The sequence below is a fragment of the Opisthorchis viverrini genome, assembly GCF_000715545.1.
Source record: "Opisthorchis viverrini unplaced genomic scaffold opera_v5_186, whole genome shotgun sequence".
Taxonomy (NCBI): domain Eukaryota; kingdom Metazoa; phylum Platyhelminthes; class Trematoda; order Opisthorchiida; family Opisthorchiidae; genus Opisthorchis; species Opisthorchis viverrini.
Genome location: NW_008751844.1, coordinates 722,323 through 748,651, shown reverse-complemented (window position 1 = coordinate 748,651; position 26,329 = coordinate 722,323). Strand labels below are relative to the sequence as shown.

At 46.5% G+C, this 26,329-nt stretch overlaps 1 protein-coding gene across 1 annotated transcript in view; it reads right to left on the bottom strand.

The window, feature by feature from the left end:
* Positions 1-25,814, bottom strand: part of T265_07818 (hypothetical protein) — a gene marked incomplete at both ends in the record, with an annotated part of 41,565 nt that extends 15,751 nt beyond the window's left edge. The window contains 5 exons of the mRNA XM_009173447.1: positions 2,453-2,696; positions 5,018-5,212; positions 10,565-10,733; positions 18,614-18,825; positions 25,780-25,814. Of these exons, the coding sequence (XP_009171711.1) occupies positions 2,453-2,696; positions 5,018-5,212; positions 10,565-10,733; positions 18,614-18,822 (817 nt within the window). The remainder of the gene's footprint in view (positions 1-2,452; positions 2,697-5,017; positions 5,213-10,564; positions 10,734-18,613; positions 18,826-25,779) is intronic.
* Between the last annotated feature and the right edge of the window lie 515 nt (positions 25,815-26,329).

Sequence of the window (26,329 nt, the reverse complement as noted above, 5' to 3'; positions counted from 1 at the left end):
GTAAGTCAGAGGCTTGAGAACCAGGCTATCTTAGCCAGCACAGCTGGATACCGCACCTATAGAGATAAACGTAGGTGTCAGGTATCAAAACCGTCCAACTGTTCGAACCGCTGCTGAAATGGGCCTCTACTCACTGAGTGCTCTAGCAATGCACCTATTGAGGATAATGTCCGATTGGACGAGTTTTCACAAGACTCAGAAAAAGCATCGAAAAGGCATCCATCGACCCGAACCAGTAGCAGAGCTAGGCAAGGTAACTAGATCCCCAAGGTCAGCCCGAAGAGTTATTGAATATAGATTTCAGTTTCCGCAACTCAGACAGAGGCACAACGTTATTTAGATGTCTTGACACAAGATGACTCTGAGCGGAACGTGAGCCGCAAAAGTTCGGAGTAGCATGGGTCGGAGGTCTCCATCGAAACACGTGATGAACACATTTTGATCTACTTCGAAATTCGTACTTTAAAGTACAAGTTGTCTAACGGGACACGATAGAAATTAGAATGGTGATTAGTGGAATGATGAGTCACACATATGTGGTCGAATCCCCGTACAACGTACATGGCGGTGACAAATGACCTGGCTGGGCTAAAGTGCACGTATTCCTTGGTGGTGCTGTGAGAATGTGAACCAGACCAACTGGCATCGCAGAACAACGGACATTGATAACTAAAAAGAGCGATTCTTATAGTGAGCACCGATACCATCCTGTCGGGCGCGGAAAGTCGATAACACACAAAGCTGTAGAAACATCGTCATCAGCAGATCACTTTTCAAACATTGATGCTTCGCGGCTGTAGAAACTGACGAATGATGCCCGAGGAAAAGACACTAGACGTCTATCGAGTATCATCTTCTCGATGATGAAGCTCGGTCAGTACCCGGGCTTGGGAATACGCCTGTGTAGAGCGAGTAAGTCAGTAGGTAGCTTCACACAGCTCTATAACATCGCCCAGAAAACAACCCTTCAAAGAGCTCCGTACCAATATACGTCTGTGAGACCCGACCACCCCCGGGATGAAAACCATTGCAGACCAAAAGTACTCGATCACTGATGCTTAGGGTGAACACCGAAAGCATAGTAAAACAACAGGGTATCCTGTATTGGGTCCTCTAAATTGGTCCAGCGACGCTGGCTACACTGACTCCTCCGCAAACCAGACTCCGAAATGTCTAAACTCTCTCTCTCTGTGGCCACTGTCTTGTTCAGAAGACATTTGAAAACCTGTCTCTAAACAGTGAGGGTGGCGTTAGACCACAGGATCTGCAGGTGGTTGGTAAGTAACGAGACATATACTGGGTGATTCTGGTTCATGGGTAGCAGTGATTCGGGACGGTCTTGAGGCCAACCCATTCCTCTCCGGAGGGAATTCGCAGTAAACTAGTAGCAGCAGTATGTTTGATGGGGGTGTTTCACCAAAACGGTTCATTTAGCATCCCAACTGCCTGAAACCCGATTCCAAGACAACGAAGCTTCTTCCCTTTTAGTCATACCAAACCTTTGGTGCTTAGCGGCCATGCCACCTGAAGGAGGATCGGGAGCTGAGATACTGCCAGGTTGCAGTTGGGATACAAAGGTCGGGTCCGGACCACAGACCTTTCGATCAATAAGTTCTCACTAAGTTCTCACACTAAGCTATCTTGAGTGTTGCTAATGCCGTTCAAGAAGGGACTTAAAGAGGTTTGTCGAAACTGTCTACCACGACATCATACAGGGGGGGGAGGACACTGGACAGTTCGAGCTTAAAACAACAATTATTTAGGGAATTTACTCTGCCCAGAATATATCCATGGCATGAGCTGTGCTCAACACATTTTTACATCGATCCAGACTCTCCATCAGATGGGAACAATGGGCTAAATTCCGTCAGACCATATGCATGATCCGATGATTGACAAGGCGGTATGCTATAATACTATTGCTCCTTTGTCACGCGAACATAACCAGACATGAATGAAGTTCTTCAGGCCTAGCGGAAAGACTGTCAGACTAGATTAGAACTAATCAGTCTGGACTTGGCGGAGGTTAGACAAGACGGCAATGTGCGGAAAGCTTTGTCCCAATCAAGAGATGACTGGAGAGGTTTGTCGACCAAACAAAGTGATGTGAAACACAAAAACTAGCGATTATTCACAGGTAGGTGTTCAGAAAGGGGCGATGTAATTTCAGACAACCATGAATTTCTGGAGTTGGTGGCTCACGGTGAGGATCAATCTAAGTTGAATGCTTGCTTCTATAGGTCCATACTCCCGAGAACAATCAAATCAAACTATCCGTGACACCGTTTCCGCGTCATATGACTTGAAGCGAACGAAGAGACCGCCGGGTTACTTTGGCTTAGACATGGGGGAGTCCAGGTTGAGGTTGGGTGTAAGCTATGAACCGTCGATTACTACGTAACTCCAGCTTCTATACTCGGGAAATTCTTGGAGAGACAACAGAGAAACGTACCGGTGATAAAATTCGACTCCAAATTGAGTTCTTCCAACGTGGAGTTACTTTGCAGCATCTCAATAATGGGTTCAATCATGACATTGGTCAATGCAGTGGAGGCCATCTTTAGTTTGCGCAATTTCGTGTTCGTCTTCAGTGCATCCGAAAGTCGTTTTACCACTTCAGCGCTCATAGTTTTGATGTTGTTTAAATTGAGATCGGTTAATTCGGGGTCGTTCTTGCCCAACCTGGTGATGCTTTCCTGAAAAAAAAGGATAAAGCACTGAATTGGTCGGGGTGCTATCATTGGAGAGGGGTGGACATGCTGTGGCCGAAAACAGAATCTCTGTTGCACTAAATGATTATGGAAGACTGAAGTTCTGTCAGCTAAAAATAGAGACTGTGTTTACAACGCCTTCCTCCCCCTTAGCGACAATTTTTGGAATGTAGGCAGGCGTGAGATATTCCATTCTGCTGTATTGGAATTTCGCCATGACTTCCGATTTTGACAGGCAACCTGAAAACACGCAGTTCCGTTTAACTGTAACACCCTTTCGGCGCCTAACTGCTATGCCACTCAAAGGAAGCACGAAGGCTGGGATACTGCCAGATCACCCAAGCCTAGACAGGGGAAGTCGAGAGACAGAGGTCGAGTTCGAATCACGAACTTTCCAGTCAGTGTAGTCGCGCTCTAACCACCGATCCATCTCGACCCCCCAGAAAACACTCAAACAAGTGAGTTATTGATCCACAAGGACCACCTGGATTATTGATTAAATCGATAGTGCACACATAAGTGGCTTAGTCTAGACACCATAATCGTAACTACACATGAGTTGGAAATATAGGGGGGAGGCAGGAAGTTAGAAGCTTGCAATGAAGGCTCCCCCAGGGCATTCAATACTTTTGTGCGACCTTGGACAAAAATGGACTGTGGGACAATTTATTGCAGGTCATTGGGACGGAAAACCTCGTTTCGAAGGCGATCAGTTCGTCATTAATCGACCTTCCTCGACAATCTTGGACAGGTCGTTTAGTTTATCTAATGTGTGAGAAAACGAAGAAATGTTTTGATGGAGGTCAATAGTGGATTTATTCGTGTATAGTTGGCTCAAGTCCGACATTCAAAACTTGGTCACTTTGTTCCCAACACACACACACACAGAATGGCTGTGTATTAGCCACTGCGAATAGGTGTGATCGTTCTTTGTGCATATTCACAGCTGCCCGATTAGCTGGATCAATACCGGTCGCGTAATAAACGTCTCGCTGATTCGATACTGTCCGCTAACCTCCTGTCTGCTTGTTAGTATTGGAAAGTAGGGAACATGGTCACGTGCCCGAAGGTCCAAGCCGTTCCGCAGAGAGGAGTCGGGGGCAGTTTTTCGGCAGCTTCATGTTCGCCTCATGTTCGCGTACACATCTAGTCTACAGTCCTGCATTCATCATGCCAGTTAAAACTAAGCGTTTTTCAATATGGTTTGAACACGGTCACCACATCACTTCAGCATTATTTTCAGGACTTGAGGCTCAGCGACGCCTGTGCGTTGTGAGAGCTTTGGAGACCATAGATTGTTGTCTTTCATCCGGAAGGTGTGCGCCCCAGTCAGATAGTCACAGTCCTCTTCGACATCGACAGCATGATATCAGTGTTCAATACAGATGCTTCATTGCCGTACAACCATGATTTATTTGAAGGCCTTACTGTGGATGTGCAAGGGATTTAATGCTAGCCTACCACAATCATTCCGAAGTGCCTACATCTCCAGACATTCAGTCAGGCAATCTGGATAGAAACTGACAACAAGAACGCCACTGAGATGGGTTGGTAGCCATATCTTGTAGTGTTTTCAACCAGGCGCAGTGTGGATCACGCGGTCCCCATCCTGGAAGGCGAGTAGCATCGGCAGTACCCAAACGTTTCGTAATCTCTTTCACACGCCTCTGTCAGGTCAAAGGTTGGCCACCTCTCTACTTCCAAAACCCGGAATCGGACAGCACTCTTCAGCAAACGAAGATTTGGCATACGTAATACACTGCCCAACCAGCGCAGCTTCGATGGAAGTCCCCGCAACACAGCCAAACACTCGCTATCTAATCACATTGTTGCGGATTCACCGATACCAACCTACACGAGATGTGGTTGTCAAACACCTGAAGACATCTCAGTTCCGCTCCTCGAGCAGGCCAAGTCTCACAGCCATACAACACAACAGCTGGTACTTTAGTTTGATACACACATCTCTTGAGATTCATAGATATATCGCTTTGAAGACACGGGTGTCTCGAATTAACAATCGCGACCCGGACCTTGCAGATTCGTACATTAACCTCATCTGCCACACTCCAATCGGAACTCATACAACTTCCAAGATAAGTAAAACGCTCCACAACTTTGAACACGAATCGCCCGGGCTCAGGAGCAGCTAGTTCTGCTCGTAGAGACCGTCATGCTCACTCTTTTAGCTAGGGATACATCGCACACGATTTGTGATGTGCAACCATAACCCGTCGCGGACAAGGCGGGATGGGAGTGTCAATCAAAGAACAATGCGGAGAGACAACTGACGCAAAACCAATTACCTCGACATCTGTTGTATTCGGGGGTTCATCGGGAACCGGTTTGGGTCGGTCTCCTTTGGCCACTCCAGTGAATCCACCTCCTTCCAGTTTACGGTTCTCCAAACTGGCATAGAACTGAACTTGATTCATCATTCCTGTGAAGCCAAGCACAGCGGCCAAATCCACCAGTTCGTCTTCGGTGGCGTTTTCCAACGCCTGAAAAACGAAACACGGGACTGATGAAAAAACTACTCAGAGGGGAGGGGCAGAGCTAAGTGTAGGTTGGCGCCAAACCAACTGCGAGTGCCAATGGGACAGGGAATGCCATTCATAGTTGGTTTGTGAGCCACGGTGGCTTCTACAGCTCACGTGATTTGCCATGTAAAGTCCAAGCCGAAGATGAAGGTTGACCAGTTCACAGTGCGGGAAAACGTATAGACGCTAGCTAGTGGGTTCAGGGGCATTTTCGAACGGATAACTAGAAGCTGGGTAGTGACTAAGATAATAGCAAGAACTGAGTATGTATTGTTAGGCCACACATGAGCTCGAGATAGTTCAGTGGTTAAGGTACAAACCGAAAGGTCCGTCGTTTTCGGCATCTCGACAGCCCCTGTCTAGGCTTTGGAAACCTTGAAATATTTTAGTCCTCGTGCAGCTAAGCACCGAATTCGAGACTCAATCTGATTACAATTCATCAGCAATGCACCCACGGTCTCTGATCTTTGGCCATCTGGGATGCGATGCGAGCATGTAACCATTAATGTGTCGAAGCCCCAGAACCAGATAGCGACAGGGATACTTTAAAGAGTGCCAAAGAGTGCTTCCCTAATTCAATGAGGGAGAACTGCATTGGAGTAGCAAGAAGGTAACGCAACTCTGAGAACGATGTAGCTTTCTGACTAGTAACTTCAACATCTACACGATGTGTTGTGTCCCGGCTTGTATGACGGGAAGGGGAGAACAACTTGTGTGCGGCTGTTTGTCTTGTCCCATCAGACTCAAAATAGATGAACACTGTAACCAAGACACAACCCGGATCAATGCAGCAAGGGTGTAAGCGATTCTCGAGTCACATTGGGATGTTAAAAAAAGTTGCTGTCAAGGGCAATTCACAAAAAACCAAGTACGAAAGATAGACCTGGCTAGGTAACATTCGATTGTGTTGCTTTATTCGATCTATTTGCGCAATCAACAAGATTTACAAAAGCTTTTGAACCATTATAGAACCACAGCCCACGCATCAGTAGTAGTATAGTACAGTCATTTCAGTAGTATAAGTTGGGTATACTCTGCAGTACTCCTAATGTTGTGTGAATCGTAGGAAGTATTGGTGAATTCTTCTCAACTACATACCAACTGAGGAACTTTTATCCGGGAAGTAGCGGGCCACAGGGCATTAGTCCCATGTGAATGGAGTTTTTAGCTCGTGGGAAAGAGAACTATCCAGCGCATGGGTTTTTGAAATTAAGTTACCTATTATTTCAGGTGAAAAGAGTGCGAAAGTGCAACAGAGCGCAAAATCTCACCCAAATGGCTGCGGTGCAGGTCCAGAGAGTGCGTTAACTTACGAGGAAGCCATTTGGAAAACGCCGTTCATGTTACGATGCTGTGGAGTGACACCAGTGCCTGACCCTGTCAGGATACCGGTTAGCCTGGTGCATGAGCCGAGTGTAACCTTACTATCAGGTGAAAGAAAGTGCATTTCTTACTCGCCATCAGCCACGCATGTTTTTCTTTGGGTGGTGTACGATTGGGGTGTCAGGATGACTGGCTAGTCACATGTGGGCTGTGCGTGACCTTGACACTGCGTCAGTCGCCTAGCCTACCTGAGAGCATCATTAGCTATTCAGTCACCAGCGTCCGGAAAATTCAATTCGGACTGGAATGAACCTCCCGTACGTGATTTTTAAACCGAACGAGCACTGTGGAGATTGATTCGAGACTCAGATTTGAGATATCGAAGTAATTCTCCTCTAAATGCAACACTACAACAAAGAACCGAGATTGCGGGACGGAACCCGATTTCCGGGAGCGAAATCCTCACGAGGTTGTCCAATGGCCGGTTGTCAAATAGTTTTCCAAATTAGTACTGGTATTTGGCTGACCAATGAAAAATTACCCTCAGTGGGATTTTTCGAAGTTCCTACCCCCAAAGTACAATAACATTCCAAGTAGTACACGAAGTCAGGAGTCCTGATGGGCCTCGAGGAAGAAGGGACACTGATATGTCCGTTGAATCACATTTTGAAGTCATCTAGTACCCCCTGGCTAGTCCTAGGCCATCGTCTACTTTTAAGATGAATGAACAAGCTAATCTGGCTTGAAATTAGAGTGCCACAGCTCAGATGACCGGCGACTGCCCGAAATGGGCTGCATGAAAGCCGTCGTCAAACATAACGCAGGTGTGTGTTGACTTTATCACAGGTGATTAGGAACCCTTTCGTTATATTCCATCAAGACGGATGACGTCACTGGATTGGCAGTGTTTGAAGACTTTTGGATCAGCTGATCAACTGAATCAAGCGCTTTGATTGGCTAATCTGAGTGAGTTCTAAACCACCATTCAAAATGGAACGACATAATTCGCAAAAACGGCAAGACACACATACCACATCAATTTCATGCTGAAAGAATGGTAAGTTGGAAATTACTAAGAGGTAGGTTGAAAAAGTGCGGCGGCGGACATTGCGACTAGAAGGTAGGGGTCATCGCTTGACAAATGAGGAAAATCCTTAGGACAGAAAGTGCCTCCTCGACGAGAATTCACCTCTTCTACCAAAAACGAAGCCGTATGAAGGTGCTAAAAAAGATTGTGATAAAACTTCCTGGACAACCGGAGGGAATACTTGTGAAACTGAACTTAACTATCACCTGTCTTTCTCAGGTAATTATCGCCCCTTTCGGCCAAGATCAAACAAGAACCGCAAAAGAATATAATTCTATGTGGAAAAATGAAAACTAAGTGAATTAACACAAACTAGAAGTGTCATTGAGTTATCATGCGTTGTGGTCCTCTAGTCTGATAGATCTTTTTGGCCCCGTATCTGTGGCATTAATGATGATTGCATTGGTCCTGTAAGTGAAGCCAATCTATGGTAGAAAGCCGAGGAGTACTCCACAGCTGTTTCATCCGCATTGGGACCCACTAGCAGTGGTCACCTCACGAAGCTCCAAGGAGTATTGAACATACGACTTTCCGGTCAGTAGTTTGAACACTTAGGCGGGCAGCAGTGTGATTAGATCCCGCTTAGACAGGATGAAGCGTCGCTCATCTCTCAAACATAAATCACATCATATAGTCACGTGTTGACTAGCTCCGCGAGTGACGAGTTCTCAAAGGGAGGTTCCACTTATCTTGTGAAAGCATTCTTTCCGTGAGTTACTTTTCAGTACTTGGTAAGGTGAGGAGATTCCCAAATCTTTTTACCCTACCAGCAATCTGTGATGTTGGTGTCCGAAAGACTTCACCACCGTACACATAACCTGGACTATTGATTGCGTCAGGTTAACCAGCTTTCTGTAACACCACAGACCTTTATCATAAGGCGAATGGCAGTATCAGTGTGATAGTTAGTCTCGGAATCAGCCAGCCGAGGAACCAGAAAGTGTTTCCTGTGTAACTCAGGGCTGTCAAAATTGTCTTCGCCTGACCAGGATACACGAAGGTCAGTGAAGGCGCGCCAGTAGGCTTCAGCCGTCTACGCATTTGCGTTCAATCATAGGTCAAACCGGTAGAATATAGCTCCCTCGTCGTCCGGAGTATGGGGTGCCGTGGAAACAGCCGCAGACTCCGTCAACGGGACTGTCCAGTATGATGAATCTTCAGATCAGTCTTGCCCGTAGAACCGTTTGGAAACTACGGCGCCTACAACCTAGCGAACTTTGCCAACGGTGGGGTTAATCCGGATGAGTATGGTCGAGGGGGTACTCAAGGAAAGGTGTGTTAAAACTGATACAGAATCGATCAATCTGCAAATCCAATGAATTGGATGTTTACCCTGTATGTCCCCTTGGAGGCATAGACTCAAACAACTTTCACAAGGTGATGCGTATTTGCACAAAGTTCAAGGGATCCGGTTTACATTTGCACTACATTCGAGTAAAAATCTAGGCGACAAAGATAAAAACAGCCAGTGGACTAATCAGCGCTGATCAAACTAACATCGGTGTCTACACAGCATACGAAACATCTACATCCTTGAGGAAAACCAAACATGCATTAGCGCACGATACGCCGCGAGGTGCGCAAACCAAACTAGATAAAAACGGACTCACGAGCATTGTGTCTTCCAGCTAAAACATGTGAACGGTTTTACAAGAAAACAAAAAAATCACGCGGGCTGCGACCACAACGAACTCCTATCTCGTACGAAGGGTCAACCAGCTCTCTGACCGGCCTCGAAGTTATGATGTAATCTCTGGAACCGTCACTCCCAAAGTGCAGCTTCCCAGTGCTAAACAACTATACCACTTGGCACCACTCCGCTCTTTGAATTGAGCGCCCCCAAAGGTTCGACAAGGGTGCTAAGTGATAGCGAGTGATTCGTCACAAGTTCGAACCTTACTCCGGCGTCGATGCTCAAGGACAGACAGTCTACAATAGGGTAAATTTGGGATAATACTTCACAGAAACGATTCTAGTCGGTAAAAACCTTCGAGTTGTTTGTCTTCTTCCACCTGTTTGGCAACCACGGCAAACGTGTCACTCTGTTCAGGGTGGATGGACGAAGGCAGACACAGAATTGTTGTGTAAGAATGGACCATAAAAGCCGAACTGACCAACAGGATCAGGACTCAGTTTATCTAAACAACTGCTGGATGAGTAAAAACACATGCGAGTCTATGAACGGTTTGACTTAACCGTTGTTGCCCGGAAAATCCGACCAGCTAGTCAGCAGCCATTTTATTCACCAGGAAAATCTGGTAAATTACGTGTTTGATGTGAAACTTCCGTGCGACAGAAATCTTTTGCGTGCCTTGAGACGTTTTTCAATCCAGTCATCCGCCTCATGCAGACCTCATTAAGTTCATATGACCTGGAAATCAGGGTGTGATGTGAATCAGTGTAAACGGTTGCTAATTGAAATCGAGAGTAGCGAGCTGATGTGAGACCTTGGATTCCTGTCTATAATCCACGGTTGTTTGTAACGATATTACTGATGATGACTGGTAAACGTGCCATCAAAAATCCACCCCTTCTAGGTTTTCTTCCCCGGAGCTCGAGATAGCACAGTGGTTAAGGCGTGAACTTTACTAACTGGAGGGTCTGCGGTTCGAACCCAACACCGGTATCTCGACTGCTCCTGTCTAGGCCTCGGCAAACCGACAGTAGTTCAGGTCTCTTGTTCCTGATAATCTCCGGCAGAATATCGTATAGTCTTTCTAGGAGGCATCTTACAAATCGAACCTTGCAACCAAATGCATGGTACAAGATTCTTTTTTATCTGGGCAGTTGGAAATTATGTAATCTACAGACACTGAGGACAGAAACCCAGTGCAACGCAGTTCGACACCAGCACAACACGAATGAAGCGGATTGAAAAAAAGAACCAATACCCGCAAGCTTACCTCATTTACTTCCTGATCAAACTCCACATCAAAGCCCATATCGGAAAGTTCCTTCTGTGAAACCTGTACTTGCTCCTGTTTAGGTATGTAGACTTTTCCACGGGTGACTTTCTCGTATGGCACTGCCTCCTCCCAGTCCTTCTCTGACTTGGCTTTGTCAATTAGGAATCTAAGTAAACAGGGGGCAAAGTTTCGCATTCCAAGTGTGACTAAACATTGCTGACTTGTTGGAGGCAAATTAAGGGTTAGTTATGGGTATCAAAATCAGAAGCGAATACTTAGGCTGAAGAAGACTAACAGCACATTTATTGACTGATTGTGAAACAAAAAAGTACGAATGATGGTTTGCAGTTGTTTGTTCTATGGTGAGAAGGAAGTCTAAATGGTCCAGTTAGTTGTTCAAACAAATGGCACTCAGACTCATACAGGTACTTCGCATTCAGCCATTCGACCATCAGTTCAAACAGTAACTTCCCTCCGGAGGAGATACCTCCGAGGAGGGATCGATTCCTTGAAAATTTCACGAGTAAGTTCAATGCCAATCACAACCAAACGCAAAATCCTGCCAGAGGGAAGGCCAAAAAGCTTTATTCACCCTGGTACCACCTGTTCGCGGGGGTTCCTGTAATAGTCTTCACTTGCAACGGTTGCTGAACCAACCTGAAAAACCTGAATCGATACACCACTCGAGGCTCATATTCATATACACAGTTAAGACCTCGAGACAGCACACTGATTAAGGCACAACACCGGAAGGTTCATGGTTCGAACCCAAGCCTGGTATCTCGACTGTTTCTGCCTAGGCTTGGGAAACCTGAGAGTACCTCAGCTCTCGTACTTCTTTCGGGTGGAATCGCAGCTAGGCATCGAAAGGGTGTTACAATTTGACGATTATCAATTCGTTATTAGATAATGAGCTATTGGCCACAACATATATACACAGAAGAAGCCAGCCATGCGGCCACAAGGATTTCCATTGGATGAAGCGAAGAACCGAAAATCGTAACTTATTTGTTTGCGCCTTTGCGACACCCAGAGCGAGTGTTCGAGATGGATGTACGCACAATACCGACTGTGTAGATTGGCTGACCAGTTATTTAGCCCTGGTGCACTGGCCGGAAATACCGAGCGAGAAACTGAGTAATCAGTTGAGAGTTGCACAACACCTGAATCATAGGTAAACAAGGACTGTACCGGTAGAAAAACAACTGACTAAAACAGACGAGTGTGACCTCGTTTCATACCACTACCACTCTGTTTGACGTGCCTCGCCTCGGATCGATACTCGTTCTATGCACACCGGCCAACGAGATATAAATATGGATGACTGATTCTGGTGAAATCACACTTACGTGCGGAGCCAATCGCAGCCTAATTGTAGACCAGACATGATTCTGTAGACGTGTACAACAGTAGCTTGCCTCTGAACGGGAAATGTGTAAGGTGACACACCTTCGAATGTCTTCCTTGGATGGTGCGTACACATGATTCCATGTAAGGTAAAACCCTTCAATAAGGATCAATCCGCGATTGGGAGCATTTTCGTATCGTTCGAGGCGTAAAAATGAGCGCCATCCCATTAAACCACACAAAGAACATCAAAAAACAACCCAGAAGCTGAAAACTGCCTCTCAGACAGATACTACGCTGCTTGGGGGTGGATTTTCTTAACTAGCAAACTTCCACTATTCATGAACTTCTAGGTGTATGGGTTTAGATCACCACCGGGATGATACAATGTTATCGACTGATAACAGATTGTGAAGACACTAATCACGAATCAAACCGAACTGTGTTGTCTCAGACCGACGATGCTATCGAGTAATCCCATCAGGTGTGGATAACATCCTTTCGGTGCCTAGCTGCCATGACGCCCAAAGGGAGAACGAGGGCTGGGATACTGCCAGGTTGCCCAAGCCTCGACAGGGGAAGTCGAGATGCAGAGGTCGGCTTCGAACCGCGAACCTTACTGTCAGTAAATTCGTGCTGTAACCACTGAGCTACTCCGCCCAGAGGTGGACCACCAACTGAACCAAAAAAGAAGTGTCGGTGACAGTTTTGATCTTCAGTGATTAGTAGCTACACAATAGGGAATGGACCATACCAGATTTTAAGCGTCAGGTTCATAGGTTGTGATCTCGTCCTATTTAGAAGAGGACGAAGAGGATGATTTCAAAGCATCACATGGCGGTTTGTACCATGGCTCATAGAGCATTTTAAATGCTAACCCATAAATTTGCTTCTTAGATTTACTCCGTAAGTTCAGTGAAAATTTACATCAACTCAGTATGTGTATTCCAGCAGTCGACTATTGAGCCTCTACACGTAGCCAACGATTACGTGCTTCATATGACTTCACAGATATTGAGAAGTAACACAACCGCGTCCGTCTTCTAGGATGGGACCTCCGTGACACCCTCCACACATACCATGACACACCCTGCGCTCGGATGAAGAAATTGTAAGAAATGGCGATTGATTTATGTCAGTGGTGTCCGTGCTGTCAGTTTCTTTCCAGATTGTATAGACGTAATACACCACCGACACGGTTGCTGAAAACTTTTCGGGACCAGATCACCGGTCCCTACTCGGGCTCATCAGGAAGGCACAGTCCCTGAGTTTCCGTCAACCTTATGTTCTACTTGAACCCAAAATTGGAGAATCGAACATCACAAACGAAAGATTAAGCTAGGATTCACGTGAGGTTCCTGTACAAACCAAAACGGGCAAGCAAAGGCAAATATTGTTCCTAATCAATGAAACCAGACACACAGAAAGGCAGACGACGACCGACTCGTCTATTTTGTTAAGATGATTTCGAAGATGAATTACAACACAATGCATGTTCCCCGTAACTTAAAGCCGAGTCTCGAGTGCTTCACCAGCAAAAATTACGCACAACTCACAGCGAGGATGGCGGTTAACTAATGCCTGTGCTGTCAGTTTTTCCCCAGATTAGTTGCTGGAGCGCTTGGAGAATGCTTACGGTAAGCCAGCTCCAGGTCCCACCCTCAACCACTTTTTTCTTATCACTTTAAGGCTTTAATTATAACTAAAAAACTTTGTGCTTGCACAGCAGTGAAGCATTAGTGTCGACATCGATATTGCTGTCTAAACTCAGCGCTGCTAAAAAAACGACTACTGGTCATTGCACAAGGTTGTGAGAACTGTTCACCATATTCATTACGCGTGGGGTCTAAACTAAATACACCATGCAGTCGTTTCTTGAATGGACTGAGGTACCCGACTTGCATGTTCAAAGTTTCATCAGTTAGGACCATACCGGGGCAAGATAGCGGTTATTTCTCGGTAGGAAGTAGTTTTCGGAGAATGGGAGCTGCAGCTCTTTGATAAGTTGACAAAAACTATGAACAAGGAGCGGTTTTTACTTCGACGAATAGGGATCCCCGGGGAAGTGGACAGACGTAACGGCACATAGGTTAAGGTATTTAATTGAGCAAGCAAAATTCTCACCTAAGGAGCTAAGAGCTACAAGAACAACCTGAAGTTTGCGATCGATACCGTCCAGATAGCGGGCTGCAGAAATGCAACAAACGTCTACTGATGACGTACCAAGAGTCTGCGAAAGAGAGGCTTATCGGCAAACCCGCTGAAGAGCTTGAGCATTCAAAGTTGCAATAATTACTCTGGAACGTGTTAGGATTAATGAATGTGGAGCAGCGGATGTGAGCAACGTTGATGTCTGACTGACGAACCTACGGCTGGACTCTACGGAAGAGTGATCATTAAGCGGGGTTAGAGGGGGCGACATCAGCAGCCCCATGTCACTGCTTATCCTCATTGCTGTGTACTGTACGCATCGAACAACGCGGCCCAATTAGTAGCACCACGCGACGGCCTATGTAGCATGAAGGTACACGTGTTCATGTACTTCATCGTTGTATGTAGGGTGAGACACTGTCAGGGTGCCCTAACCTAGACAGGAGGACAAACGGGACCCTCAACCAACGACTTTGACCAAAGAGGCCTGACCGCAAGACATTGGTGGTCGATGTGACCTATGTAGCATGAAGGTACATGTGATCGTGTACTTCATCGTTGTATGTAGGGTGAGACACTGTCAGGGTGCCCTAACCTAGACAGGAGGACAAACGGGACCCTCAACCAACGACTTTGACCAAAGAGGCCTGACCGCAAGACATTGGTGGTCGATGTGAGGCTATCACAGCAGTCAAACTTTTAGGGGACAGGTTGCAAAACTTGTTCCAACTCTCAACCTAGAGGACAAAAAAGTCTCTATCAGACATGTGCCCACTGACCAAACTGGTAGATCTTGTAAATATCGTATGGGCGTTCTCCAGTAACAAAATTCAGTGCCAACAGCCTTTTGGCCCTTAACTAGAATGCCAGCCGAAGGAGGCACGAGGGCTGAGCTACTGCCAGGAGCGGTCGAGGAGTTGGGGAACCTTCCGGTCAATAGGCCTGCACCTCGAGCTCAGTACAGCTCAAGGGATTGCTGAGGTACGCATCGCATTGCGATAAGGTTCAGTTCCTTTGTTACAGAAACGGCTGTTGACTGGATAACAAACATGCAGAGTTCCGCTTGGGATAGTTTCAACCACTTTACGTAGCCGTGTGTTTTCGCCTGTATGTACGGCGGTCTTGGGATTCGTATCCTGATTTCTGGGAAGCATTGAATTTGCAAACTGACGTTATGTCGGACAGGTGTACTTTACCGGCGATCGTGTCCTGGACGCTCATGAAACGGTCCCATTCACAGAGGGCACCAGGAAACCCTAAGAGCATACGATCATTGGACCTATTTCAAGATAGGTAGTATTCTGGGGAAACGCTCCATTTGGAGCGAAAATAGGCTGCCTGAAGAGAATATCTTGAAGTGTATCTATCAGTTGAATCGTAATGACTGCGATTTTATTTGCACTGGCCAAACAAACTGCAACATCAAATAATGTGGACGTAAAGCACAGTCGATAATGTCTGAGTATTTGTCCCAGGAATCCTAGCAGATAAGCATATCATCTGCTTTGCTAAAGCAGACTAAGCCGGCGCAATTACGAGGAACGCTTCTGCGCCGGAGCTGTTCTCCTAAGCAAGGATCATAGCTGTGTTAATCGAAAGTGTCGACCCTCCTCTCATTTGAATATCGCTTATTCGTAAGTGCCAAGGGCACAGGACACCTTTCCGGAATAAAATGATACAGTTAGGACAGAACAAAATCAAAGTCTCTCTACCTTGCAAACATAAATATACATGATAATACAAACCGCATGAAGGTGTCCTAAGTTGGCCTCTAAAATTTTTTTCAAAAAAACCGTGTACCTGCTGCACAGTGGTTGACCTCTAGATGTGCTTGACACGATAACCTAGTTAAAGGCCATCTTATCGCTGTTTTAGACTCCACGATAGCATTCCTGATAAAGACTACAATTGGTTGGCTGAGACATCAGTTATCGCGCCGTCTACAAAGTTTCCCTTTCCTTTTTAAAAGATTTGCACAGAAGATCCACTTACAGCTACGAAAGATGAGATTGACCATAGATGTGACAAAGCCCTGACCTAGCCCGATAATTAGGCTTTCTCAGGTGATAGCCACTATGAGATGCCAGTAGTACGAAAGCAAGCAGATCTATTCTGTCATACTGAAGTGTTTGAGCCCGTGCCCTCAATGAGTACTATGTCCCATGTCATTTTCCCCTACCCCCCTCCCGGTGTAACAGTTGGTACCAACGTACCCTGGGTCCATAGCTGAGCACTGCTCGTGCACAGAAACAGGGTAAATTGATTTATGTCTGGTTAGATACAATGTTCCAAAACAAAAAACCTTTTGGCCTAATGCAGGTACAGGTCACGTGCAACAAATGCTTTGGAACCTAAACGCGAGAATCAGTAATATTTGGCGAAAACATAAACACAGTTCCTTAGCCGTTAGACGTCAAGTTTCGAAATTCTTAGATAGTCACTGGCTAACATTAACAGTTCAATGCAATATGGTCAAAAATATGACCACCCAAATCAGTGGTGTTTGAGAGCTATCGGAGATGTCACGATTCAGGATAAAATCCTTTCTTCCCTCCGGAAGGTAGGTCACTCCCAAGAAAAGACCGAAAGGCACTTTCCGGGTGTTGTCCTCTCCTGGTAGGATCACTACAATGCGACGTACATAACCTCCCAGCATTAGTAACAAGCCCTTCTTTCTCCGTGATCGTACGACGATACCTATTTGCCAGGAGACTCGGTTGAATCCAGCTGGATCTCTCGTTTACGGTAGTCTTCTTCAACTGGGTTCGGTTGAATCAAACTACTAGGCAAGTAAGATTATTTAGCGACTTCTGTCCGATTCGGGTTCGAGTAGGACATAAGGTGACAAAAACTCGGGGACTGCATCTATCTGATGAGTTCCAAGATAAACAAAACTATCATCCGCAACCGTATGAGCAGTTTACGTACAGAAATGGAATCTTCTTAGCGCTAGATTACCATAAGTATCATGGCACGGCAATTCAATTACTCCCGCCCACCCGAAAATATCTACGGGACCACCGAAGTCGTTTCCCAGCCCGGTAGAACTCTGTCCTCTCGACCACCAAGTCGAAAACGTATTCTATGTTCCCAGCTTCTCACTTGGTTATTGCCATTGGGAGTATATTAGCCTCAGACCTGATTCGCCAGGACGAATAAAGCGTGAAAACTCGCCCGCAATGATTACGGCACCACTGCGCTTTGGTGTTTTCACCCCATTTTCTCTCACCGCATCTTCAGAGTTCTTGTAGGTCTCTCCAGACTCATAATTCTCAGGTCAGGCTAAGCTGACGGATTAGTGCCTCTTGCGACATAGTTAGTTAAGAAGTGCTCGCATGAAAGTTGCGGTAACCCATACAGTTTCTAACATGAATTTGCAAAGATGAGTACGCAAGCAAGTATACCAAATAGCGGTTTCATATCTCGCATTTAGTCAGACGATTTGTCACGCTACTACACCAGGTGTGGGTTGACAAAACAGTTGTCGTTGTTACTCCGGGGATTGGGACTCAAATAATCCGAAATAATCCATGGTCTAACAAACTTCTACGGGGATATGAATAACTAGATGCTAGAAAAACAGCACGGCGCGCTCATGAGTTCAACTTACCGTCCGTCAGGAGTGGCTTGTTTCAATCCGATAAAGACTAATTTTAATACAGATGTCCTCTTCACTAAGTGACTGTTGTCTTGTGAAACCCGCCAGGCTCTGGAGTTTTTATCCAGTCTATCTGGTCAGTTGAATAATTTAGGTTCTATGCTGCGTTGGAGCCATATTGGTCACTTTTGGATCAGCAAAATTGATGCTGCTTGGATACCTAGATGTATTGTGAAGCGCTATTTCGTGTGGGATGGACTTTCCAACGGAGTTCAAAATGTGCAAAGAAGTCATTCGCTTACATGGGGTTCACTTGAAGGGGGCATGGTGGTAACACCACTTCCTGACAGACAAACTGGTTAAAAACTGTCAGTAAAAACGACACTTAAATCAACTAGCGGCTATGTATTGCAACCAAGTGTAGGTAGTGTCGTACAGACATCGTCCTGGGAGGCAATAAAATAAGTAACCGACGTGACGGAATGAAGGCATAGAAATTATAACCTGGCTAACGCTTTTTCAATTGTGCATGACGGTTTGTGAGTGTCATTCGTTCGTTCACAAGAGTACACGTATGCCCGCAGTTACTGATGCAGGCAGACCATAGCTCAGTAGTTAAAGCACAAATCTACTGACCGGAAGGTCAGTGGTTCGAACCCAACCTTAACATCTCGACTGCTCCTTTCTAGGCTTAAGCAACCTGACAGTATCTCAACCCTCGTGGCTTCCTTTAGCATCGCAGTTAGGCGCCAGAAGGGTGTTACAGCTGGCCGAGTATTATTAATTCACCCTGACTGGGGATTTTAGCACAGCAAAATAAGTACCATATCACCAACGAGCACTGAAATTAATCAACTTCTCCTGATGGTCCAGGTTTCAAACTTTTAAAAAAAGTAACAAATATTCTCGTGTTAACAGATGTTAGGAAGGTGGCTTAACGGCAGACATACTTGAGGAGTTTCTCCCGATTAAACGGCCCGGTAGGTGCTTTAGTGGTCTGGTCACGACAGCGCTGTGAAGGAGGTAGAAGCGTATTGTCGGGATCCAAGTCATCGTTCAACTGTTGGATTTCCTCTTCAGTCAATTTGGACAATAGTTCATCCAAATCCTCGTCATCGTAAGAGGCCAACTCTTTGCCGAAGAGAAGTTTGTTTGACATTATCTGGAAGAGATGGGAATCGCTGTCAACGGTACGGAAGATTACACCAAAGAGGAAGTCAGACCAAACGCCTCTGAAAACAGAAAGCTGCCTTCAATTGGAATAACACCGAGCATTCATCGAATCCGACGGGCTTCACAGCCGACAACAGAATGTTCCACTCCCAAGTCGCTCCGCAAGTGCGTTATCGGGAAAAAGACATTACGAAACTATTCGTAAGTAGCCCGTGCCATCAAGTCCAGAAGATTTCGTTTAGGTACTGGTTAAACCCAAACTTCTTAGGAAAATTCAAGAACTGGCATAACCGAGTGGGTTCAAAGTAAATCGCGCATGAGCGAGAAGCCTTCCAGTCGACTCGATTTTCCAAATCTATACGCACTGCGGCACGCACTGCATATGAGGTTTGACAAAAGTTGCCTGATGGCGGCTGACTCCATCATTTGCAATAAAACTATGCGCGAAGAGATCACGCGGATGCCATTCCGGAAGGATAATCACACCGACAGCACCCAGACTTTTGAAATATCTTTGAAAGCACTCTGCCAGATCAAACGTTGGCCATCTCCATGGTTGCTCTACTCTGAGTACGGCAAACGATGGCTCGGCATTCACAATGGACGGCCTAACCAACGCAGATTCTGGTGCTGGACACACTCTTCAATGGAATTCCCCGAACCAAACACTCATTTTTCAGTTATCTCGCTGTCGACACCAGACAACACCGTCTATGCTTCTGAGACGCCTGAAGACGTCTCAGTTCCGCTGCTCGCAGAGGGGACGTCCCACGGCCGTACAACAAAATAGGTCGTACTGTAGTCTGGTACACACACCCTTGGGATTCAAAGGTATTCCCATAAGTATCCCAAATTAGCAACCTAATTCTTCACGCTACAATCGCAACTAATACAACTTCCACGATATGTAAAACGCTTCTCAGCTTCAAGTGTCTCCCTTTGGATTGTGAGTGGCGTGTTCAGCGACTGTAAGATGGCTCAGTGGTTAGAGCGCGAATTTACTGACCAAAAGGTTCGTCGTTCGAGCTCGACCTCTGCATCCCGACTTTTCCCATCTACGCTTGGGCGACCTGGCACTACCCCAGCCCTCGTGCTTCCTTTGGGTGGCATGGCAGCTAGGCACCGAAGGGGTGCTACAGCTGAACGATGTATCTTTATTTTGTTTCAGTGACTGCGTGTCCAGAGGTATGGCCTCACACTTCGTGGGTGCAAAGTGCATGCTGCACACGGGGTGACTTAGATCACTTAGAGCCCAAAGAAAACTAACTTCTCCTCGTTTGTGCATTCAAGATCGACAGGGTTTTCGTCAGCAGCTATTTGAACTCCAGGGTCTTAGGGGGCTCCAAGAATTCCGCTCATCACCTCGGAGATAGCAAGACTAAATAAAATTAAATAGATTGAGCACCCTTAGCGGACAAAACTCTATGTACGGGCGATTTTGGGGAACTCACCGTATACGCCCACACACCAAAAAATCTGAGGATACAAAAAACTTATTACGTTCGCAAACTTTTGGGGCATTGATTGCTGGGAAACTGTTAAGGAGAATAAGCCAACACGCCTTAGAAACCTAGGAATACTAAAATTATAGACCATATATACGTATGGTGTTGTTCTAGCACCTGGAGTGTGAAAGTTGGTCAACACAATACCCATCAGGCCAGAATCCCGCTTGTTGCTCTCGAGTCATTGTTTCACGAGCCATCATAAGACGACGAAGCACAAATGAGGCCAAGACTCTCGTAATAACCGTTCTGGTCTTCCGGCGATTACCACCCTCATCACGGACCCGTTTTTTTAGTGGGCACAATCGCGGTTTCTCTCAAGTTGTCTGGGACAATCGACTTTTCCCAAACGCAGACAGACAGATCAGGTGAGCGCTGACTGAGGGTTTCACTCTCATCTTTGAACATTTGGAGTGGGAGGTCACCTGGAAGAGGAACTCAGCGGTCTTTGAGATAACATAGTCATAAGCCTCCGAGGCCGTCAGGATTCTGCTTCAGTTCATGGACCTGATTGAGTGGGCAGGAGGCCTTAGGAATTGCTGCCCAAAGTGCTTGCCTCGGTTGTCGAGACGTCCTTCCCTAGTGAAAAGGCACTTTGACCCTTGATGGTTTCGCCGCAGGTGGCTACCGTGGGCCGGCCACACAGATTAACTGAAATAATCTCTTGGCATTCTCGGTTTTCGAGCTCTCTCCCATTTTCTCGAACTTTCGAGTCCATCAGGCTAGATGGTCGGCGCAAACGATCACTTTCACTTGACGTTTGATAATTCGTCGGGCAGAATTATGTCCGGAAGCGGCGGGAATATTTCAGCACTACAATTCTGTCAGATATTCCGTGTCTGAGCGGACCTGGTGGTGTCATGATACAGGCAAAACTCTTGGTACTGTACAGAGATGCGGCTATCTCGTTCCTGCACTAATTTACACCGGATGGTGAAGAGCCCAGAAGGCGTTTCTGATTAATTCGTCTACCATTGGGATCTGCCGGTCTCCCAGTTGCTAAGCGATTTGTCCACAGCTTAACCGGCCCTGGAAAACATAAAACCGAATCCGGACGGGCTTGTGGCCGGAATCCACTGTGTTCAAAAATGAGCGGCAGCTAGCTAATGATCCACGCCATCAGTAACTGCTGGCGACGTGATCGATTTGAATGCGTGGGTCGCACGCTGTTGAAAGACATCACATGGCCAGATGAGTTCGGTTACTTCAGAAGCTAGTACTGCACAAAAACATACTGCGGTCAACACATAGCCGAAACACTCGCCTGCCATTGTCCAATCAGGTCCGATCCATGTTGACCACCCAACTGAATCTCAGATGCGCTAAGCCTGCCGACTTGTGCATTACGATCTCAGTTAACCATAACGATGTGAGCTTTGAGCCTTCCGCGGAAGGGTACTCAAGGCGTCATTAAACTTCTCTTAGATGGTGTCAGGGCTACAGCCGTTTGGTGCATACGGAGATGCGACCCCCTTCCCGCTGTAAGACGCATCCACGGACGTTGCCAGATAAACTGCACAGAGGTAACTATCAACGGGTACCCAGCCAAGCAGGGAGCATTCCTCCAGGTCATCATCATCATCATCAGCTGTAAGAGCCGCGTACTTGCCCTACAGTGATCTTAGCTGCCACAGTTTCGTTTACCGATGATTTGGGAAGGTGGGGCAGATAGCTGCGCATTGCAGGAGGTAGCTGCGCATTGCAGGATGTAGCTGATAAAACAGATGCGTAGAAGACACCAAGTCAGTTGACTTTTAACAGGGAATATTGGGAGAGGAGCGATGCAATTGCATGCATGCATGATCGCAATTGACTGGACGACTCAGCCACTTCTGACAATGTCTCTAACCATTAGTGTCCCGTCCCGGGGCCCCCATCCAAGGACGACAATGACTAGCGCAGCTGAGGTTTCTGGCAACGTGTTTCGTACTTTGCTGCCAAGTCATTGTCTGACCTTCCCCGGATCGTTTCCACGCTTTACGTGATTGTACGAAAAGAGCCCCTCGAGGAATTCGATCGACTGGCGTACGGAGCACGTCACCAAATCAGCGCAACCTATGTAGTGTAATCAGTCTATCTTGGGCGAGTTCCTTTCTCATACGGAGCACGCACCAAATCAACGCAACCTATGTAGTGTAATCAGTCTATCTTGGGCGAGTTACTTCCTCAGAAAACTATCCGACGTACTTTAGCATCACTGATCCAGTATTCCCACCAGACTCGCGCAATGCTCCGAAGACACCAACGGTCAAACAGTTTTTTTACGTCCTCAGTACCAAACGGCCGAATTTCTGCGCCACAAGTGATGCACGTTAACGAAAGCTGTTCTGGCCTTCTCAATCCGGATGGAGACATCATCTTTCTCACAACTACCGCGACTGATACAGCCGCCTGGGTAGATAACTTTGGCTGCTACCTTAATCGGCTCATTCGTAAGCATGAGGTAAGGGTTTGAGTCCACGAAGTCTTACACTTTACATTTTGTGAAGCGCATGCCAAATCGTGAGTCAGAATTATTTGGATTGTGTAATAGCATATGCACTACGACTATGAACGATACTGACCCCTGCACATCCTGTGACATCAGCCTGTGGGTTGTAGGAGTTGCGCAGCTGGAAGTGAAGAGCAATGGGGCAGTTAGCTCAACCACTGTGCATGCATCTTGAAGTCTTCTTCATGATACACAGCATACATCAAAGCCAATCGAGTCTAGTGTGAGAGCGGGTTCAGCTTGTTGTCCTGCTTGCCTATGCGAGCGTACATTGAAACCAGTCAGAAAGACGGGGCATCGAGGCTCGACGATGGATTTCTAGATGACTGAGACTGTCAGTGGTGACTGATGCGTAGATGTTGCGACCAAAACCATTGCAATGCAAACTAGGCTAGTCTCAACTGATGGGCACACAAAGAGGTTATTAATGGGGTGAGGAAGGGGGAATAAAAAGTACGTAGAAGAAGGGGGCATCCGCAGTGGCCTGTTTTCGCCTACCCGCCCTTCTGTATGCGACGAGTAATGAGGACCAGCCAATGATATCACGCGACGGCCGATATGGCATGAAAGTATTGTTAGTTGTACATGGGCTGGGATACTGCCAGAACAACCTGAACTAGACAGGAGGAAGATTAGGGTTCTCGACCAAAGTAGTGAACACTGATGTAATACTATCCATGATGATGGTAGTGGTGGACCGAAGTCTCTGACTCGAAAGTCCGACCGCGGGCGCATCAACAATTTCAGGGAACAAGTCACAACACATATGTAGACCCACAACATGGAGGCCAGGATACTGTGTTGGTCAGATTTCTAACCCTTGAAAAAGTCGTCCAGCTGTATCTCCTTTTTGGTGCCTAGCTACCACGCCACCCAATGGAAGCCCGAGGGCTGAAATACTTCCAGGTTGCCAAGGCCTAGACAGGTGGAGTCGGGTTCGCTAACCCCTGAACAACCTGATAAGGCACCCGTGAGTGTTGCATGGACACCACCCACTATAACTCAATGGGTCACGGGAGCACACGAACCGTCACATTAGGGCAAGGTACAGTCACTTGTGACGGACCTGTGGGAATCCTGTGCTACAACAGGTCTTAGTCAATGGCAGGGTGCCTGCCAGTGTGAGATGATTTGGGGCTCTAGATCGAGCGGAGTGACACGCTCGTATTATTTTGTACCTACATTTAGCTGCTCGAAAAACTTTTGACCCATATGAGGTAGCAAGACCTGCTGAAGCAGTTTCACAGGAGATATCCGGCAATAAACGGAATGACATTCGCCCGGTTGGTAGACGATTGACTCTCAGAATGGACAGGTCTCAAATCTTGACTGCAGTGTGGCGACGCAGTTAGTTACTCGTGAAAACTCATCCAAGTTCACAGCCGAATCCGACTGAAACATCGACTCATCATATCGACTATGCAAGTCCAGTGAATGGCAACAGTTGTTCTCAGTCGACGTCTACGTAGGTGGCCGGAAGTTCTTCTAGTGCAAAATATCACAACTAACACTAGAGTCCTGAAACCCAAACGAACACTTGGTCGCCTTGGAATTTCGGAAAACATAATGTCTGGCTACGGCAATCAGTTCGTCTATCAACGTTTTTAGAGTTCTGTCCGAAGAGAGGTGTGGCCCATATCCAATTACCCTTGTTTAATCCACGATCAAAACGACCAGGCGGAACGATCCTTTGACCTTGAAAACTGTGTGGGGTACATGTGTTTACGGTCTTACAAGACTGAAATCCTCTATATCTTTATTTTAACGTGCCCCCAGCCTCGATCTGAACCTCACGTTTTTGTGGCACATCGCTTGGTCACAGTTTGTTCCATACATGCAGCTAACCACATCCGGCGGTTAAATACATATTAGTACCACAGTCGTATTTCGCATTCTCTCTTCCTCGAACATTTGGCGCCATGGTCGTGCTGCAAGCCTCTAACTATTTTTTTACATTGGGTGGCCATCAGAGTGGTGTTTAGTGAGTCATAAACCTTTTGATTGTTAGTGCCATGCATAACACCAAAAGCGTAAGCTCCAGGAATTCACACGGGAGGGACCGACGGGAAAAATTCGGCAGAGGAGCACTACGTCGACATAAGCATCGAACACCGCTTGGCAGTTTCCTGCGAAAAAGAAATCGACTAGAGCATCGTAACACGCGGATGGAGCAACAGTTTAACGTGTACCATTGCACGACTGCACGTCTGCTCAGTGGAAGTCAGAGGATTTCGGCTCGTGATTAGAGCAACAGACTTCCTAGGGAATACAAGGGTACATCTCATGTCAGCTGGGCAAAGCACTATACAGAATTCATTTGGCCCTGTCAGGCTCAAAACAAATCCTGTCATCAGAATTGCAGATTCTGTCCCCTGAAAGAGAGAACACCTCTGGAAATACTCCGGTATCATAACCTCACAAAGGTTTCTCGTTGTTTCCTCTTATGCAAATAAAAATGTAATAAAAATAACTCATTACCGACCGTATAGCCCTTTAGGTATCACTGATGTGTGTCAACAACACTCGCACTATGCGCGTGTAGAAGCCATGTAAGTATTCGGAGAATACATAACAGAAAACACCTCATGCATGTTCGGAGTGTGACGGAACAAATACTGCTGCACATTGCATTGCACCCAATGCACATAAACCAACATAAGTTTACATTTGTTATTAAAATCTTGTGGATCCTTCGATGAACCCTTAACAGTCACAGAAACTAATATTCGGAAGGCTATGATGGTAGTCACATTCTTTCTGCATAAACTTGACCACAACCCCAACCCGAAAATTCCATCAACAGCACCATTGGGAGATCAGCCCAAGCAAGCATTACAAACGCGAGCTTGGACAGACGGAATCCGAAAACATCACAAGTGGACTTCAGAGCTACATCAACCAACTTCGGAAAGGTGGTGGACGAAGTCCTACACGAAAGCCGTCTTACCGGCCAAGGCCAGACGCTGTAATGCCCAACTGGCCAACTCGCAAGCAATTGGCTTAAAGACTTAGCGATTTGGCGGTTCCAGCGTCAAGGTTAGTTCTGATTGGCTGAAATTGCAAACTCATAGATTCAGGGGGTGACAGATTGGTACACATTGCTCAGTATTCGCACAATACAATAGATTTATCAAAAGCTACGAGGTTTTCAAGGTTGCCACTTCGTTGTGTAGAATTTCTATGTATGATGCAAATTCTCAACATTGGTGATTTCTTTAGGTGAGCATATCTCCAAGCTGTGAATACGTTGCCGGTACGTGCCGGTGAATACGTGCGCGGTACGTTCAAAATCGGTGAAACGGTACCAATCCCCAGTGCAGATTCCGAAAGACCAATGTCAGTGTTCCGCTTTGATCGGGATACTCGACGCGAAATTAGAGCGTCTTTCCAAGACATTGGAGAGCTCAGGCGCTAAGAATGCAGCGACCTGGGCGAAAGTCGACAAGGAACTTTCCTCGCTGAACCAATACCTCGCGATGTCCATACCGGGTCCCATG